At 43.1% G+C, this 18,432-nt stretch overlaps 2 protein-coding genes across 4 annotated transcripts; one reads left to right on the top strand and one right to left on the bottom strand.

Moving 5' to 3' along the window:
- Positions 1–3,204: 3,204 nt before the first annotated feature.
- On the bottom strand, positions 3,205–8,821 carry LOC137758011 (RAD52 motif-containing protein 1-like). Its single transcript, XM_068534402.1, has 5 exons — positions 8,726–8,821; positions 8,166–8,345; positions 4,858–4,980; positions 4,314–4,482; positions 3,205–3,347 (listed from the first exon to the last, which is right to left on the bottom strand). Exons 1-5 carry the CDS (start codon positions 8,819–8,821, stop codon positions 3,205–3,207), a joined length of 711 nt encoding a protein of 236 aa, XP_068390503.1.
- Positions 8,822–9,238: 417 nt separating this feature from the next.
- Positions 9,239–18,137, top strand: LOC137758012 (RAD52 motif-containing protein 1-like). 3 transcript variants are annotated; one of them, XM_068534403.1, is made up of 7 exons: positions 9,239–9,334; positions 9,715–9,894; positions 13,080–13,202; positions 13,578–13,746; positions 14,714–14,812; positions 16,491–16,576; positions 18,036–18,137. In XM_068534403.1, exons 1-7 carry the CDS (start codon positions 9,239–9,241, stop codon positions 18,135–18,137), a joined length of 855 nt encoding a protein of 284 aa, XP_068390504.1. The 3 variants fall into 3 exon arrangements, with proteins under 3 accessions (XP_068390504.1, XP_068390505.1, XP_068390506.1); XM_068534404.1 differs by lacking the exon at positions 14,714–14,812; XM_068534405.1 differs by lacking the exons at positions 13,578–13,746; positions 14,714–14,812; positions 16,491–16,576.
- The last annotated feature ends 295 nt before the right edge of the window (positions 18,138–18,432 follow it).

Raw genomic sequence — 18,432 nt, 5'->3', positions numbered from 1 at the left:
TCGGTTGACAAGAAAAGTAGCTGACCTGCAAAATGAGCACCAGTTAGGGTGGCGGAGGGGAGCACACCTTACAGTTATTCTAAAATGTTGCCATTTCCCTCCAAACTCTCAGTATTCACGTCTCATTATTAATTCACCACTCTGTGATTAGGGGTTACCACTGAATCAGTGATGACTCCAGAACTTCTGTAGGAGGGCTTTGGGGCAGGTGAGCAATTCATTCTGGGAAAGAGAGTCTAAAACCAAGTGAATGGCCCTTTACATTAGCATGGGAAAACTTCCCCATCCCACCTTGTCTCAACAGAGCCATTAATCTGGAAAAAACGACAGTGTCACTTTTCAGAGGTCTACCCTGTGTGCACACATGGAGAAGACACTTAGAATGTTAAAGTCAGCATGGTAAGTAGTTTTCTTGAAATACTGTAACTAGCACCCAGTTTACTTTCTTCACAGTCCTTTTCATAATCTATTTAATTTTAGTGCTAAATTTTTAATTGTCTGGTACACCTTTAACACCTAAACTCCAGAGAGAAGGAGCTTCATCTTATTTCCAGTGCCTAGCACATAATGGTTTCTAAATGGAACTGATTCCAAGATTGGCCTCATTTAGGAATGGATCTGTTGTTATAATCAGCCTTCCGAAATCTTTAGTATCAACACGGAATCCTTTCCTCTCACATTTCACAGGAAGCTAGACTTCCTAAAGCCCAGACATGGATACGTTTGAAGTTTCCTTGACTGATTTAAATTGAATTAAAATAATTATTTTGTACAGGAAAAACTTTCAAAATTTTTACATTTTTCAGAACATAAGCACCTTTTCTTTCTCTACTTTCTTCCCTTCAAAACAAACTTTGCAACATTGGGGTGAGTTAAATAATCAGAAATCTAGCCCCAAATTAAGCTCTCAATGACATGCAACACAATTTTTTGCTCCTTTTTAATAAAAATCCTATATGCAGTACATTAACGTTTTCTTTTGGAAATTACGTTGACAACTTAATCCCTAATTCGAGGCATCCATATAATTGGTTTACAGAAAGGTTCTTCGGCAAAATATTTAACACAAGATATATATGAGATGCTGAGACCTCGGTAATACACCTCACTTGAAAGGCATGAATACTTTTTAAACACTGTAGCATAATCACACTTAAGGCCATAGTTACTTTGTTCCCAAATCCCTGCAATTCTATTTGAGGGGAGTGCTAAAAGGCCTGTGTCTTCTCCTGTGTCCACAACTGTAGACGTACACTGATGGCCCTCAATCCTGCTCTCCAAACTTCAAATAAGGGGCCAGAGGCAAGGCTCGGGACTTGGAAAAGTCCTAGAAATGCCCTGCCTCAAAAGCAGTTTCAGAGTTTCACATTTTCCGAAGGAAGACAGAGCTGAGTAGACATGCCAAAGTCTTCCAAATCCTGCTGGTTGTTTTGAATTACGGCTACACTGGCTGTGTACCCCTTGAGTTTTTATCTCCACATACTTGAATTAAATCCTGTAGTTCCTCTTCGGTTCTAGCATCTGTGACCTCTTCACAGGGTCTATATGCCACAGCTATTTTACCACTTTCTGAAATAAAGTTAACAAGGATCAGTTCAGAAGTTTTCTTGTTCTAAAACTTCCTGTATACAATGGTAGCACCCAATAATTAGACATTCTTTTGATTTCTAAAAGCAGAAAATGAGAGCACTTTCAAGCTAGAAGTGCCCTCATCTGACACTTCAGTCTTTATCATAATTATTTGTGAAAAAGTATATAAGAAGTATCAACTTTGGTTCAAAAACCTTTATGATCTTAGAAATAAGAACTAAGGAATAATGACATAGAAATTAAAAGCTGTGGAAACAAAAATGTTCAATCACAATACAATTAAAGAGGAAGGCATTAGGTGGGGGTCAAAGTGAGTTCAAACCTGGGATAGATACCACTGGACTATAATAGATACTTCATATCAGAAGCAAAGCAAGTGCTTACTCCTTGGGACCAAAATTCTACCAGATACAATGAACAAAGCTTTGGAGACAGAGAGAGAGGAGAGAGAGAGACAGAGAGAGAGAGAGAGAGCATTTCAACACTCTACTGGCAGAAACTGGCCCATGTACCTTTTGGACAATACAGCTTTCCTCAAGGCAAGCTAGAGCCACCAGGCTTTTCGGTCTAAGGAGTTTTGAGTACATATAAGCAATACCTTTGCATATTAGGGACAAACAACCCAGACATTTAGTTTGGTTCTTAAAGGTTGTTACCCAGAGTTGACAGCTGATGGAGATTCTGCCTGATGACCAGGGAAGTCAAACTTCACTGGAAGGACGGCCCAGGCTGGAAGGCCAAGACCAAGCCACGGTCAACTCTTGCAAGCAAATAAGGTCTCTGACAACTTAGCTAGGATTCCTCAGTCTCTACGCCTGCAGGGCTGTGAAGCAGAGGAGCAATTCTGTTCCGGGAATCTACTAATCATAAAGTCTCCTTTGGGCACAGCCTGTGACATTCTCACCGCTGTATAACTCGATAGGGAACACAATCAACGCTGTTCAATAGCATGACCCCTTTCAAGGCTCACAAAAACGTAGCCGATTATTATATAAGAATCATATTCACCCAATATATCAGAAATGAAAACTGAAATTAAGCTGATTCCAATAACATAATCTAATAAACTCTTCAACAAGAAAACAACGACAATAATAATAGTCAATACATTTTGTCTGCTTACTATGTTTCAGGCATAGTTCTAAGCTTTTGACATTCATCATCTCATTTCCTCTTACAATATCCCCCATTAGGTGATAAGCTGAATTACTAACCCTATTTGCCGATAAAGAAATTGCAGCTTAGAGATATTAAATACCTTCAAATGTCCCTGGCTAGGAAAACCTAAAATTGCAACAACAACAACAACAAAACCTAAGAGACAAAGTTAGGACTCAAACACAGGTGTCCAAGGCTTATCATCACTACACTATTCTGTATGATAAGCAAGCAATTGAGGAAGAACTGGATCAAACACTTTCTGTATGAACTGAGGCAAGTCATTCTACATCTAAACACTGGGGACGATAATAGTTGCTGTCGTTTTTCTCATAAATGCCACAAAGAACAAATTTAAGACTGCTGCTGTGAAAGCATCTGGTGAATGAAAGAATATGTAATGTTTTAGATAACCATTATTTTCATCCAATTAACTTTTCAAATAAGTTGATTTGCTCACTGAAACCGAAGCACTTCAAGGACAATCAAAAAGGTCTTACCTAAAACCACAATCAGCAGTTTCCGGAATGCATCTGTCATAGCCTTCTGAATAGCAAGCTTCTGCGTTACCTTCCTTTTCATAAGGAATGATAATGACCCTAAATCCAACCCAAACAGATGAATTTAAAATGCCTATCTGAATAACTGATTTCTAGGTTATGTGTTTAAAACTAAAAATGCATCTGTCATTCTTAGATCATTATCTTCGTGATTAAGGGCAGGCACAACACTGGGCTACGGTTGAATGTCTCTGTTGTAGGTATACCCTGGCATGGCACACTTTTACTGCTCAGATCTATTCTGGAAGTTCCTAAAATACTCGACGGGAAATGCAAACCAAGAACGTGGCACAAATCTCATGTTACTCACAGATTTCAAATGGACAAGCTGAGGCTACACTGCTACAGACCCTGCTCTCCTGTGCGTAAAGGGCTGGATTCATACAGTGAGATAGACTTGGTGGTAGTGCAGATGATCTGGCCTCTCCTCAACCATCACCCACTCAGGTGGATGGTGGAGCCTCCTCCACTCCATTCGCGAACAGCCCTGCCTCTGACTTAAAACCCTAAGCCCAAGTGCCATGGATTCTAGGAAAAACCTCAGTACCAATCGGAATCCCCTTTCTAGGGACCTACATTTACTTTTTCCGCTCAGGCCCCTCTATAGGAGGCAAAGGACTGAACATTTACACAAGAGTTTATTTCAATCTTCAGACAATGATTTTGTTGGGATAACTGAAGGCCAGAAGACGTGTATTTGAAGGACTATTTTAGCACAAAACACATTATTAACCAAAAAATAAAAATAAAAATAACTAATTTTCCCTCCTCCTAAGCTTCTTGGAAGGCAGTCAGTTCTAAAATCTGAAGTTTAAGGTGCTGTCAGGTATTGCCTAAGATAAAAACCTATATTGTCCGGCAGAAAAATTCTGCCCAGGGCTTTAGTTGCTTAGCCCAGGTGATGATGTATCTGAAAAGTTGAGTTTCAGAAAGAAAGGAAAAAAGAGAAATCCCGCTTCCTCACCTCCCCACCCCCCCCCCACACACACATACTGGAAAACAGACCTTCCTCCAACTTATCCAAAGGTTCCTCAGCCATGCCAGCTCCAGGACTCCTGCACTCGTGGGAGGGCAACACCACCTCTAAAGCACAGAAGAGCTTCAGGCTTTGCTTCTGAAGTGGTGTTACAATATCTTCATTTTCCCTTTCTTCAAGGTTAGAAAGATCCTGAAGCTGTTAGGATTTTGAATTAAAGGCTAGACTTCAAAATATTCTGGTGTCAGAGATAAAAACTAAACTCCAGCAATCCCAGGTAATAGTTTAGGTATGCTATAGCTTCAAAATCAAGTGAGACTTGCAAATGAATGACTAGATATGGACAACTATTTTTTATTATATACCATACAAATACGGGAGGAAATTATGGACACCACCATCCAAGTCATTGAGATTATCACTAATTCTAGGTGGCAGGCCAATGCTCAGATACTTCCATGTGGAAGCCTCTGACATCTCCTCCCCATAGCCCTGTTCTATTCTTCTTTCTAAAGTCTAGGAGTTCAATGTTGAAAGGAGTCTGGTTAGTCACAGAAAATCTACAGAGTTTACCCTGATGATCCTTTTTGACCACCCGTTGAAACCAAAGTAGTAATTTGCCAATTCTTGGCATCTGGAGCTGTTTAGGGCTAGCGTATTATGTCGAACCGCCTTATGTCTGGTGCCGAGACGACCCTAAAGACATAAAAGACCTAAAAATATCACAACCCTACATAGAGACTTATTTTGGATATACCTGAGATTTATCAATACCAATTTCATAGAGTGGTTGTGAAGAAAGATTAAGTAGGACATTTTAAGCAATGAGTTCACAGTGAACCCTAAATAAATGTTAGTTATTTTTCATTCAGTACTTTTCTGCATCATTTCCAGGGCCCCTGATTAACTGGAAGGTTCCCTGACCTCTGGTGGTAAAAGTGATGATGAAAGCAACCAAGGAAGCCCAGCAGAAGCCTATCACGGGGCTGGGGGTAAGCAAAGGAAGTGAACTGTTTTAGTCATCTCATCCTGTAGCTCCTGCTTGAGAATATGACCTGAAGAGGAGATAAGATAGACCTGCCACTGAATTAGGACCTTAATCTGTAGCACCCCCTCCCCAAGTTACTAACCCCTGTTAGAAGAGGGAATACGTATACCTCTATAAATGTAAATAAAGCAACCAAAAGAATTAGAGGTTCATCTGCATTAACAAGCTTCTTTGAGAGTGCAAATATTTCCAGTCTTAACTCTCTAAATAACTTACATATTACTGTGGATCTTTTTACATCACTAGTTCTTTCTTAAATGTCTATTTCCATTTCGAACAGGGTGTAGTATAGAAATATAGTCATAAAAATTCAAATAATACAAATAAAGTCAAAGCATTGTTAATTCTTTATTGACTTGTTTGTGCATCTTCCTCCATCACTAGTTTATGAGCTCCTTAAGTGCTTGAAGGAACCATATATTATTCTTTCCTTGTTACCAGAAACAAGCATAGATCTTGGCATACAATACAGGAGTGATGGTCTGTTGACTGAGTGAATGAATGAGTACATAAGAAAACGAAATTACTTTCTCCAACTGAAGCTGTCTGCTGGGAAGGAGAAATGAAGACTAATTTTTAAATGTTGAGTGTCGCAACATTTAAATGTTGAGTGTCGCAACATTTAAAACAGGGAGGCTAGGCCCTGTATGGTGAGTCATAATGGAGCTGTCCTGGACAATTAAGAAGCTTCGGAAGGGTTCTGAGCCCCTGGGTAGTAGAGACAGTTGACATCTGGGATAACCTTGCCACAGTTCTTGCTGGCAAACATTTCCCTTCGTGCTACTGAGAAAAACTCAGATACATTAGGCCTTTCCTTCATTTTATTTGAAGATGTTATTCTCTTGTCTGTATTTATAAAAAATACACGGGAAAAAAGATAAGAAGTATGTATACCTGCTAATGAATAAAAGAAGACATAATTGGAACTTGCCTGCTGGTGCAGTGGTTAAGACCCCGTGCTCCCAATGCAGGGGGCCCGGGTTCGATCCCTGGTCAGGGAACTAGGTCTCACGTGCATGCTGCAACTAAGAGTTCGCACGCCACAGTTAAGGAGCCTGCGAGCCACAACTAAAGGAGCCTGCCTGCTGCAACTGGGGAGCCCTTGAGCCACAACTAAGGAGCCCGCCTGCTGCAACTAAGACCCGGTGCAACCAAATAAATAGATAAATAAAATTTAAAGAGAACGCATAATTAAAGTAGGTAACAATTTCGGGGGTGTGGGTAGTAAACTAAGGCTCTGCATTAAATAAAGAAATCTAATACGAATGCCCTTTCCTCTCAACTCTATAGTGACTTGTAGAACATTTTCGTCATTACTCTATCAGTGACGGGCTTTATGCTGTGAAAATCTCAGAACCTAAGCTTATGGAATGGTCTTAATGTCCAATGTAAGAAAAGAACTCATTACTCACAACTGATACCAAGTAACTGTCTCATAATCTTTCCAGGACCATCCGTAATATCTGAGTGGTTATGTGAAATGGTCGCAGGGTCTGCAAATTAAAGAATGTCTGACATGAAATCATTTCAATACCAGGGAGTACAGCCAGGATTGAAGAGGGTGTTAAACAGGGTACAGAAGTGGGAGGTAGTGTACCTGGAGTCACATCGGAGGAGAGTTCTCAGATTCAATAAAGGTGAAATCAGTGAGTAAAGAAATATGGGTGAGAATAGGCAGCAAGGTCAGTAGGAAGTAGCCAGAGCAAGAAGTCAATCAGAGAAGACACACAATTATAAAGTGAAAGGTCTGGGAAATCGAAGCCTCACTCACTTATTCAGAGGAATTGAAAAGGTCCTTGAAAAAGGAATGGTGGCTGAATGGAGGCACATAATGAAATGTTAATTCTGGGGAAGTAAAATTGGATGGCATGTTAGTATGGAATAAAGTTTCTACAATGCATTAAAGAATATTTTAACCATTTTCTGGAATCTGAAGGGAGTTCTGAATAGGCAGTTTCAGAGTGATGATGATGACGAAGGCTCCTTTATGTTACATCTGACAAAAGTTTGTCAAGCTCGGGACTTCTCGGGTGGCACAGTGGTTAAGAGTCCGCCTGCCAATGCAGGGGACATGGGTTCGATCCCTGGTACGGGAAGATCCCACATGCCGCAGAGCAACTAAGCCCGTGTGCCACAACTACTGAGCCTGTGCTCTAGAGCCCGTGAGCCACAACTACTGAAGCCCGCGTGCCTAGAACCCGTGCTCCGCAGCAAGAGAAGCCATCGCGATGAGAAGCCCACGCACCGCAACGAAGAGCAACCCCTGCTCGCCGCCACTAGACAAAGCCGGCGCGCAGCAACGAGACCCAACACAGCCAAAAATAAATAAATAAATTAATTAATTAATTTAAAAAACAATTTGTCAACCTCACAGATTTAAAATCCACATAAAAGTAAATATAAGGAAGACTCTTGTGAAGATTTCTTAAGTTAAGGGGCAGCATAAACTGACATGGTGTTTAACATCAGTGAAGTTTGGGTTTGGCCTCTAGTTTCCACATTTACTGTCATGAACCTTAAGTAAGTCACTTAACCATCCTGAGTTCGAGTTTCTTCATCTAAAAAAAAAAAAGAAAGAACTGGGGAACTGGGGGATCAGTGGAGCAGTGCATCTCAGAGCATTCTGTACACCACAGTGCTGTACAAACGCTGGCCTTCCCCCCACCCCCCACCCCCGGGATCTTAGTTCCCGGACCAGGGATTGAACCCGGGCCCTCAGCAGTGAAAGTGCAGAGTCCTAACCACTGGACCGCCAGGGAATTCCCGATGGCCTATTAGTTTTCAATTCAGCACTTCATCCCAGTAGAGCGAGGAATTCCACATTTGGACCCACCTTCACTGGAGATGTCTGAAAAAGCTGCTTCTGGTCGCATGCCTTTTGGGCTCTGTGGGCCTCCCTTGCTGAATAAACCGTGATGATGGCATAGAACACAGGACCGGCCACTGCTGCATTTGGGAAGACTCGGACCGAATACTGAAGGCCAAACTGGGAGAAGACTGTGAACAGAGAATGCTGTAGGGTGGTCCCATGCTAAGTAAGTGCAGGAAATTTCACGCCCAGGAAGCCAAACCGCCCGTTCCCTTCTATTCCCCCAGCCCTTCGCCGCAGGCAACTGTGGTGAGCCTGCAACTCCAAACACTTCTCATTTCAGCAACAAGTTTCCCTCTGAAATCCTAAGCTTTGAGAAGCATTAGGAGGCAATGCCGGCTGTTGGGAACCCTCTCTCAAAAATCTGTGGGGGCGAGCTGACTGCTCAGGTCGGCTCTAGAACTAAGATTCCTCTCAGCGGAGACCACAGGCAGATGAGGTGCTGAAGCAGTACCCCAGGGCGCCCAGTTACTGAGGCGCGAGGTGGCTTCCTCCACCCCTCCCTCCGCCCCGGCTCGGCTCACTTGCAAGGCCTCGGCCGTGGGTCTAGAGCTCAGCTCCCACACCAGCAAGGTTTTGTCACCCACGATGGGAACCACAAAAGTTACCAACGCCACCATCCAACCGTTACTGCTCGTGCGCGGCTCGGTGCGCAAGTGGACTGCGCCTGCGCACGCGCGTCTGCGGAGGCGCGCGTGCGCAGAGGCCGTGCGCAATCGCGCCTGCGCAGACGCTCTTGGGTAATCGACGGTGCGCACGGGCGCGTGTGCAGAGGTCCGTGCGCAAACGCGCCTGTGCAGATGCTCGTGGGTAATCGCCGTGCGCACGGGCGCGTGAGTAGACGCCCTGCGCAATTGTGCCTGCGCAGACACCCCTGCAGGACGTCTGCGCACGCGCGCCAGCGCACCGTCGATTACCCAAGAGCGTCTGCGCAGGCGCGATTGCGCACGGCCTCTGCGCACGCGCGCCTCCGCAGACGCGCGTGCGCAGGCGCAGTCCACTTGCGCACCGAGCCGCGCACGAGCAGTAACGGTTGGATGGTGGCGTTGGTAACTTTTGTGGTTCCCATCGTGGGTGACAAAACCTTGCTGGTGTGGGAGCTGAGCTCTAGACCCACGGCCGAGGCCTTGCAAGTGAGCCGAGCCGGGGCGGAGGGAGGGGTGGAGGAAGCCACCTCGCGCCTCAGTAACTGGGCGCCCTGGGGTACTGCTTCAGCACCTCATCTGCCTGTGGTCTCCGCTGAGAGGAATCTTAGTTCTAGAGCCGACCTGAGCAGTCAGCTCGCCCCCACAGATTTTTGAGAGAGGGTTCCCAACAGCCGGCATTGCCTCCTAATGCTTCTCAAAGCTTAGGATTTCAGAGGGAAACTTGTTGCTGAAATGAGAAGTGTTTGGAGTTGCAGGCTCACCACAGTTGCCTGCGGCGAAGGGCTGGGGGAATAGAAGGGAACGGGCGGTTTGGCTTCCTGGGCGTGAAATTTCCTGCACTTACTTAGCATGGGACCACCCTACAGCATTCTCTGTTCACAGTCTTCTCCCAGTTTGGCCTTCAGTATTCGGTCCGAGTCTTCCCAAATGCAGCAGTGGCCGGTCCTGTGTTCTATGCCATCATCACGGTTTATTCAGCAAGGGAGGCCCACAGAGCCCAAAAGGCATGCGACCAGAAGCAGCTTTTTCAGACATCTCCAGTGAAGGTGGGTCCAAATGTGGAATTCCTCGCTCTACTGGGATGAAGTGCTGAATTGAAAACTAATAGGCCATCGGGAATTCCCTGGCGGTCCAGTGGTTAGGACTCTGCACTTTCACTGCTGAGGGCCCGGGTTCAATCCCTGGTCCGGGAACTAAGATCCCGGGGGTGGGGGGTGGGGGGAAGGCCAGCGTTTGTACAGCACTGTGGTGTACAGAATGCTCTGAGATGCACTGCTCCACTGATCCCCCAGTTCCCCAGTTCTTTCTTTTTTTTTTTTAGATGAAGAAACTCGAACTCAGGATGGTTAAGTGACTTACTTAAGGTTCATGACAGTAAATGTGGAAACTAGAGGCCAAACCCAAACTTCACTGATGTTAAACACCATGTCAGTTTATGCTGCCCCTTAACTTAAGAAATCTTCACAAGAGTCTTCCTTATATTTACTTTTATGTGGATTTTAAATCTGTGAGGTTGACAAATTGTTTTTTAAATTAATTAATTAATTTATTTATTTATTTTTGGCTGTGTTGGGTCTCGTTGCTGCGCGCCGGCTTTGTCTAGTGGCGGCGAGCAGGGGTTGCTCTTCGTTGCGGTGCGTGGGCTTCTCATCGCGATGGCTTCTCTTGCTGCGGAGCACGGGTTCTAGGCACGCGGGCTTCAGTAGTTGTGGCTCACGGGCTCTAGAGCACAGGCTCAGTAGTTGTGGCACACGGGCTTAGTTGCTCTGCGGCATGTGGGATCTTCCCGTACCAGGGATCGAACCCATGTCCCCTGCATTGGCAGGCGGACTCTTAACCACTGTGCCACCCGAGAAGTCCCGAGCTTGACAAACTTTTGTCAGATGTAACATAAAGGAGCCTTCGTCATCATCATCACTCTGAAACTGCCTATTCAGAACTCCCTTCAGATTCCAGAAAATGGTTAAAATATTCTTTAATGCATTGTAGAAACTTTATTCCATACTAACATGCCATCCAATTTTACTTCCCCAGAATTAACATTTCATTATGTGCCTCCATTCAGCCACCATTCCTTTTTCAAGGACCTTTTCAATTCCTCTGAATAAGTGAGTGAGGCTTCGATTTCCCAGACCTTTCACTTTATAATTGTGTGTCTTCTCTGATTGACTTCTTGCTCTGGCTACTTCCTACTGACCTTGCTGCCTATTCTCACCCATATTTCTTTACTCACTGATTTCACCTTTATTGAATCTGAGAACTCTCCTCCGATGTGACTCCAGGTACACTACCTCCCACTTCTGTACCCTGTTTAACACCCTCTTCAATCCTGGCTGTACTCCCTGGTATTGAAATGATTTCATGTCAGACATTCTTTAATTTGCAGACCCTGCGACCATTTCACATAACCACTCAGATATTACGGATGGTCCTGGAAAGATTATGAGACAGTTACTTGGTATCAGTTGTGAGTAATGAGTTCTTTTCTTACATTGGACATTAAGACCATTCCATAAGCTTAGGTTCTGAGATTTTCACAGCATAAAGCCCGTCACTGATAGAGTAATGACGAAAATGTTCTACAAGTCACTATAGAGTTGAGAGGAAAGGGCATTCGTATTAGATTTCTTTATTTAATGCAGAGCCTTAGTTTACTACCCACACCCCCGAAATTGTTACCTACTTTAATTATGCGTTCTCTTTAAATTTTATTTATCTATTTATTTGGTTGCACCGGGTCTTAGTTGCAGCAGGCGGGCTCCTTAGTTGTGGCTCAAGGGCTCCCCAGTTGCAGCAGGCAGGCTCCTTTAGTTGTGGCTCGCAGGCTCCTTAACTGTGGCGTGCGAACTCTTAGTTGCAGCATGCACGTGAGACCTAGTTCCCTGACCAGGGATCGAACCCGGGCCCCCTGCATTGGGAGCACGGGGTCTTAACCACTGCACCAGCAGGCAAGTTCCAATTATGTCTTCTTTTATTCATTAGCAGGTATACATACTTCTTATCTTTTTTCCCGTGTATTTTTTATAAATACAGACAAGAGAATAACATCTTCAAATAAAATGAAGGAAAGGCCTAATGTATCTGAGTTTTTCTCAGTAGCACGAAGGGAAATGTTTGCCAGCAAGAACTGTGGCAAGGTTATCCCAGATGTCAACTGTCTCTACTACCCAGGGGCTCAGAACCCTTCCGAAGCTTCTTAATTGTCCAGGACAGCTCCATTATGACTCACCATACAGGGCCTAGCCTCCCTGTTTTAAATGTTGCGACACTCAACATTTAAATGTTGCGACACTCAACATTTAAAAATTAGTCTTCATTTCTCCTTCCCAGCAGACAGCTTCAGTTGGAGAAAGTAATTTCGTTTTCTTATGTACTCATTCATTCACTCAGTCAACAGACCATCACTCCTGTATTGTATGCCAAGATCTATGCTTGTTTCTGGTAACAAGGAAAGAATAATATATGGTTCCTTCAAGCACTTAAGGAGCTCATAAACTAGTGATGGAGGAAGATGCACAAACAAGTCAATAAAGAATTAACAATGCTTTGACTTTATTTGTATTATTTGAATTTTTATGACTATATTTCTATACTACACCCTGTTCGAAATGGAAATAGACATTTAAGAAAGAACTAGTGATGTAAAAAGATCCACAGTAATATGTAAGTTATTTAGAGAGTTAAGACTGGAAATATTTGCACTCTCAAAGAAGCTTGTTAATGCAGATGAACCTCTAATTCTTTTGGTTGCTTTATTTACATTTATAGAGGTATACGTATTCCCTCTTCTAACAGGGGTTAGTAACTTGGGGAGGGGGTGCTACAGATTAAGGTCCTAATTCAGTGGCAGGTCTATCTTATCTCCTCTTCAGGTCATATTCTCAAGCAGGAGCTACAGGATGAGATGACTAAAACAGTTCACTTCCTTTGCTTACCCCCAGCCCCGTGATAGGCTTCTGCTGGGCTTCCTTGGTTGCTTTCATCATCACTTTTACCACCAGAGGTCAGGGAACCTTCCAGTTAATCAGGGGCCCTGGAAATGATGCAGAAAAGTACTGAATGAAAAATAACTAACATTTATTTAGGGTTCACTGTGAACTCATTGCTTAAAATGTCCTACTTAATCTTTCTTCACAACCACTCTATGAAATTGGTATTGATAAATCTCAGGTATATCCAAAATAAGTCTCTATGTAGGGTTGTGATATTTTTAGGTCTTTTATGTCTTTAGGGTCGTCTCGGCACCAGACATAAGGCGGTTCGACATAATACGCTAGCCCTAAACAGCTCCAGATGCCAAGAATTGGCAAATTACTACTTTGGTTTCAACGGGTGGTCAAAAAGGATCATCAGGGTAAACTCTGTAGATTTTCTGTGACTAACCAGACTCCTTTCAACATTGAACTCCTAGACTTTAGAAAGAAGAATAGAACAGGGCTATGGGGAGGAGATGTCAGAGGCTTCCACATGGAAGTATCTGAGCATTGGCCTGCCACCTAGAATTAGTGATAATCTCAATGACTTGGATGGTGGTGTCCATAATTTCCTCCCGTATTTGTATGGTATATAATAAAAAATAGTTGTCCATATCTAGTCATTCATTTGCAAGTCTCACTTGATTTTGAAGCTATAGCATACCTAAACTATTACCTGGGATTGCTGGAGTTTAGTTTTTATCTCTGACACCAGAATATTTTGAAGTCTAGCCTTTAATTCAAAATCCTAACAGCTTCAGGATCTTTCTAACCTTGAAGAAAGGGAAAATGAAGATATTGTAACACCACTTCAGAAGCAAAGCCTGAAGCTCTTCTGTGCTTTAGAGGTGGTGTTGCCCTCCCACGAGTGCAGGAGTCCTGGAGCTGGCATGGCTGAGGAACCTTTGGATAAGTTGGAGGAAGGTCTGTTTTCCAGTATGTGTGTGTGGGGGGGGGGGTGGGGAGGTGAGGAAGCGGGATTTCTCTTTTTTCCTTTCTTTCTGAAACTCAACTTTTCAGATACATCATCACCTGGGCTAAGCAACTAAAGCCCTGGGCAGAATTTTTCTGCCGGACAATATAGGTTTTTATCTTAGGCAATACCTGACAGCACCTTAAACTTCAGATTTTAGAACTGACTGCCTTCCAAGAAGCTTAGGAGGAGGGAAAATTAGTTATTTTTATTTTTATTTTTTGGTTAATAATGTGTTTTGTGCTAAAATAGTCCTTCAAATACACGTCTTCTGGCCTTCAGTTATCCCAACAAAATCATTGTCTGAAGATTGAAATAAACTCTTGTGTAAATGTTCAGTCCTTTGCCTCCTATAGAGGGGCCTGAGCGGAAAAAGTAAATGTAGGTCCCTAGAAAGGGGATTCCGATTGGTACTGAGGTTTTTCCTAGAATCCATGGCACTTGGGCTTAGGGTTTTAAGTCAGAGGCAGGGCTGTTCGCGAATGGAGTGGAGGAGGCTCCACCATCCACCTGAGTGGGTGATGGTTGAGGAGAGGCCAGATCATCTGCACTACCACCAAGTCTATCTCACTGTATGAATCCAGCCCTTTACGCACAGGAGAGCAGGGTCTGTAGCAGTGTAGCCTCAGCTTGTCCATTTGAAATCTGTGAGTAACATGAGATTTGTGCCACGTTCTTGGTTTGCATTTCCCGTCGAGTATTTTAGGAACTTCCAGAATAGATCTGAGCAGTAAAAGTGTGCCATGCCAGGGTATACCTACAACAGAGACATTCAACCGTAGCCCAGTGTTGTGCCTGCCCTTAATCACGAAGATAATGATCTAAGAATGACAGATGCATTTTTAGTTTTAAACACATAACCTAGAAATCAGTTATTCAGATAGGCATTTTAAATTCATCTGTTTGGGTTGGATTTAGGGTCATTATCATTCCTTATGAAAAGGAAGGTAACGCAGAAGCTTGCTATTCAGAAGGCTATGACAGATGCATTCCGGAAACTGCTGATTGTGGTTTTAGGTAAGACCTTTTTGATTGTCCTTGAAGTGCTTCGGTTTCAGTGAGCAAATCAACTTATTTGAAAAGTTAATTGGATGAAAATAATGGTTATCTAAAACATTACATATTCTTTCATTCACCAGATGCTTTCACAGCAGCAGTCTTAAATTTGTTCTTTGTGGCATTTATGAGAAAAACGACAGCAACTATTATCGTCCCCAGTGTTTAGATGTAGAATGACTTGCCTCAGTTCATACAGAAAGTGTTTGATCCAGTTCTTCCTCAATTGCTTGCTTATCATACAGAATAGTGTAGTGATGATAAGCCTTGGACACCTGTGTTTGAGTCCTAACTTTGTCTCTTAGGTTTTGTTGTTGTTGTTGTTGCAATTTTAGGTTTTCCTAGCCAGGGACATTTGAAGGTATTTAATATCTCTAAGCTGCAATTTCTTTATCGGCAAATAGGGTTAGTAATTCAGCTTATCACCTAATGGGGGATATTGTAAGAGGAAATGAGATGATGAATGTCAAAAGCTTAGAACTATGCCTGAAACATAGTAAGCAGACAAAATGTATTGACTATTATTATTGTCGTTGTTTTCTTGTTGAAGAGTTTATTAGATTATGTTATTGGAATCAGCTTAATTTCAGTTTTCATTTCTGATATATTGGGTGAATATGATTCTTATATAATAATCGGCTACGTTTTTGTGAGCCTTGAAAGGGGTCATGCTATTGAACAGCGTTGATTGTGTTCCCTATCGAGTTATACAGCGGTGAGAATGTCACAGGCTGTGCCCAAAGGAGACTTTATGATTAGTAGATTCCCGGAACAGAATTGCTCCTCTGCTTCACAGCCCTGCAGGCGTAGAGACTGAGGAATCCTAGCTAAGTTGTCAGAGACCTTATTTGCTTGCAAGAGTTGACCGTGGCTTGGTCTTGGCCTTCCAGCCTGGGCCGTCCTTCCAGTGAAGTTTGACTTCCCTGGTCATCAGGCAGAATCTCCATCAGCTGTCAACTCTGGGTAACAACCTTTAAGAACCAAACTAAATGTCTGGGTTGTTTGTCCCTAATATGCAAAGGTATTGCTTATATGTACTCAAAACTCCTTAGACCGAAAAGCCTGGTGGCTCTAGCTTGCCTTGAGGAAAGCTGTATTGTCCAAAAGGTACATGGGCCAGTTTCTGCCAGTAGAGTGTTGAAATGCTCTCTCTCTCTCTCTCTGTCTCTCTCTCTCTCTCTCTCTGTCTCCAAAGCTTTGTTCATTGTATCTGGTAGAATTTTGGTCCCAAGGAGTAAGCACTTGCTTTGCTTCTGATATGAAGTATCTATTATAGTCCAGTGGTATCTATCCCAGGTTTGAACTCACTTTGACCCCCACCTAATGCCTTCCTCTTTAATTGTATTGTGATTGAACATTTTTGTTTCCACAGCTTTTAATTTCTATGTCATTATTCCTTAGTTCTTATTTCTAAGATCATAAAGGTTTTTGAACCAAAGTTGATACTTCTTATATACTTTTTCACAAATAATTATGATAAAGACTGAAGTGTCAGATGAGGGCACTTCTAGCTTGAAAGTGCTCTCATTTTCTGCTTTTAGAAATCAAAAGAATGTCTAATTATTGGGTGCTACCATTGTATACAGGAAGTTTTAGAACAAGAAAACTTCTGAACTGATCCTTGTTAACTTTATTTCAGAAAGTGGTAAAATAGCTGTGGCATATAGACCCTGTGAAGAGGTCACAGATGCTAGAACCGAAGAGGAACTACAGGATTTAATTCAAGTATGTGGAGATAAAAACTCAAGGGGTACACAGCCAGTGTAGCCGTAATTCAAAACAACCAGCAGGATTTGGAAGACTTTGGCATGTCTACTCAGCTCTGTCTTCCTTCGGAAAATGTGAAACTCTGAAACTGCTTTTGAGGCAGGGCATTTCTAGGACTTTTCCAAGTCCCGAGCCTTGCCTCTGGCCCCTTATTTGAAGTTTGGAGAGCAGGATTGAGGGCCATCAGTGTACGTCTACAGTTGTGGACACAGGAGAAGACACAGGCCTTTTAGCACTCCCCTCAAATAGAATTGCAGGGATTTGGGAACAAAGTAACTATGGCCTTAAGTGTGATTATGCTACAGTGTTTAAAAAGTATTCATGCCTTTCAAGTGAGGTGTATTACCGAGGTCTCAGCATCTCATATATATCTTGTGTTAAATATTTTGCCGAAGAACCTTTCTGTAAACCAATTATATGGATGCCTCGAATTAGGGATTAAGTTGTCAACGTAATTTCCAAAAGAAAACGTTAATGTACTGCATATAGGATTTTTATTAAAAAGGAGCAAAAAATGTGTTGCATGTCATTGAGAGCTTAATTTGGGGCTAGATTTCTGATTATTTAACTCACCCCAATGTTGCAAAGTTTGTTTTGAAGGGAAGAAAGTAGAGAAAGAAAAGGTGCTTATGTTCTGAAAAATGTAAAAATTTTGAAAGTTTTTCCTGTACAAAATAATTATTTTAATTCAATTTAAATCAGTCAAGGAAACTTCAAACGTATCCATGTCTGGGCTTTAGGAAGTCTAGCTTCCTGTGAAATGTGAGAGGAAAGGATTCCGTGTTGATACTAAAGATTTCGGAAGGCTGATTATAACAACAGATCCATTCCTAAATGAGGCCAATCTTGGAATCAGTTCCATTTAGAAACCATTATGTGCTAGGCACTGGAAATAAGATGAAGCTCCTTCTCTCTTGGAGTTTAGGTGTTAAAGGTGTACCAGACAATTAAAAATTTAGCACTAAAATTAAATAGATTATGAAAAGGACTGTGAAGAAAGTAAACTGGGTGCTAGTTACAGTATTTCAAGAAAACTACTTACCATGCTGACTTTAACATTCTAAGTGTCTTCTCCATGTGTGCACACAGGGTAGACCTCTGAAAAGTGACACTGTCGTTTTTTCCAGATTAATGGCTCTGTTGAGACAAGGTGGGATGGGGGAAGTTTTCCCATGCTAATGTAAAGGGCCATTCACTTGGTTTTAGACTCTCTTTCCCAGAATGAATTGCTCACCTGCCCCAAAGCCCTCCTACAGAAGTTCTGGAGTCATCACTGATTCAGTGGTAACCCCTAATCACAGAGTGGTGAATTAATAATGAGACGTGAATACTGAGAGTTTGGAGGAAATGGCAACATTTTAGAATAACTGTAAGGTGTGCTCCCCTCCCGCCACCCTAACTGGTGCTCATTTTGCAGGTCAGCTACTTTTCTTGTCAACCGTGTGGCCAAAGGGAGGAAGAATGCCTCTCAGACTTCAGCTTTGAGGAGGAAGTGTTCAGATTGCCAGAACTGGACTAGCACTTTTGAATTTCCCAGAATGCCAGGTCTTGTGGTTTCCTTGGGAAGCTCTGCACCCTTCCCAACCCCCCTCCACCCCTGGGCTGCTGGAGTTTGGGGCCACTCGGGGGTGCAGCCCAAATCCCGCCTCATTGTTTGGGGCCAGGGAGGGCAGGGAGGGGTTGGGGAGAGGGCCCGGCAGGAGGTGATTGTCGCCTTTGCAAGGGGAAGGTTGGCTGGCGCCCTGGGGACTGTGGGAAAAAGGCCCACTCTGGTGGCGCGCGTTGGATCTCCGCACGAACCTAATAACGGTGGC

This window comes from Eschrichtius robustus, unplaced genomic scaffold (genome assembly GCF_028021215.1).
Source record: "Eschrichtius robustus isolate mEscRob2 unplaced genomic scaffold, mEscRob2.pri scaffold_631, whole genome shotgun sequence".
Taxonomy (NCBI): Eukaryota; Metazoa; Chordata; class Mammalia; order Artiodactyla; family Eschrichtiidae; genus Eschrichtius; species Eschrichtius robustus.
This window is presented reverse-complemented; position numbering and strand designations above follow the sequence as displayed.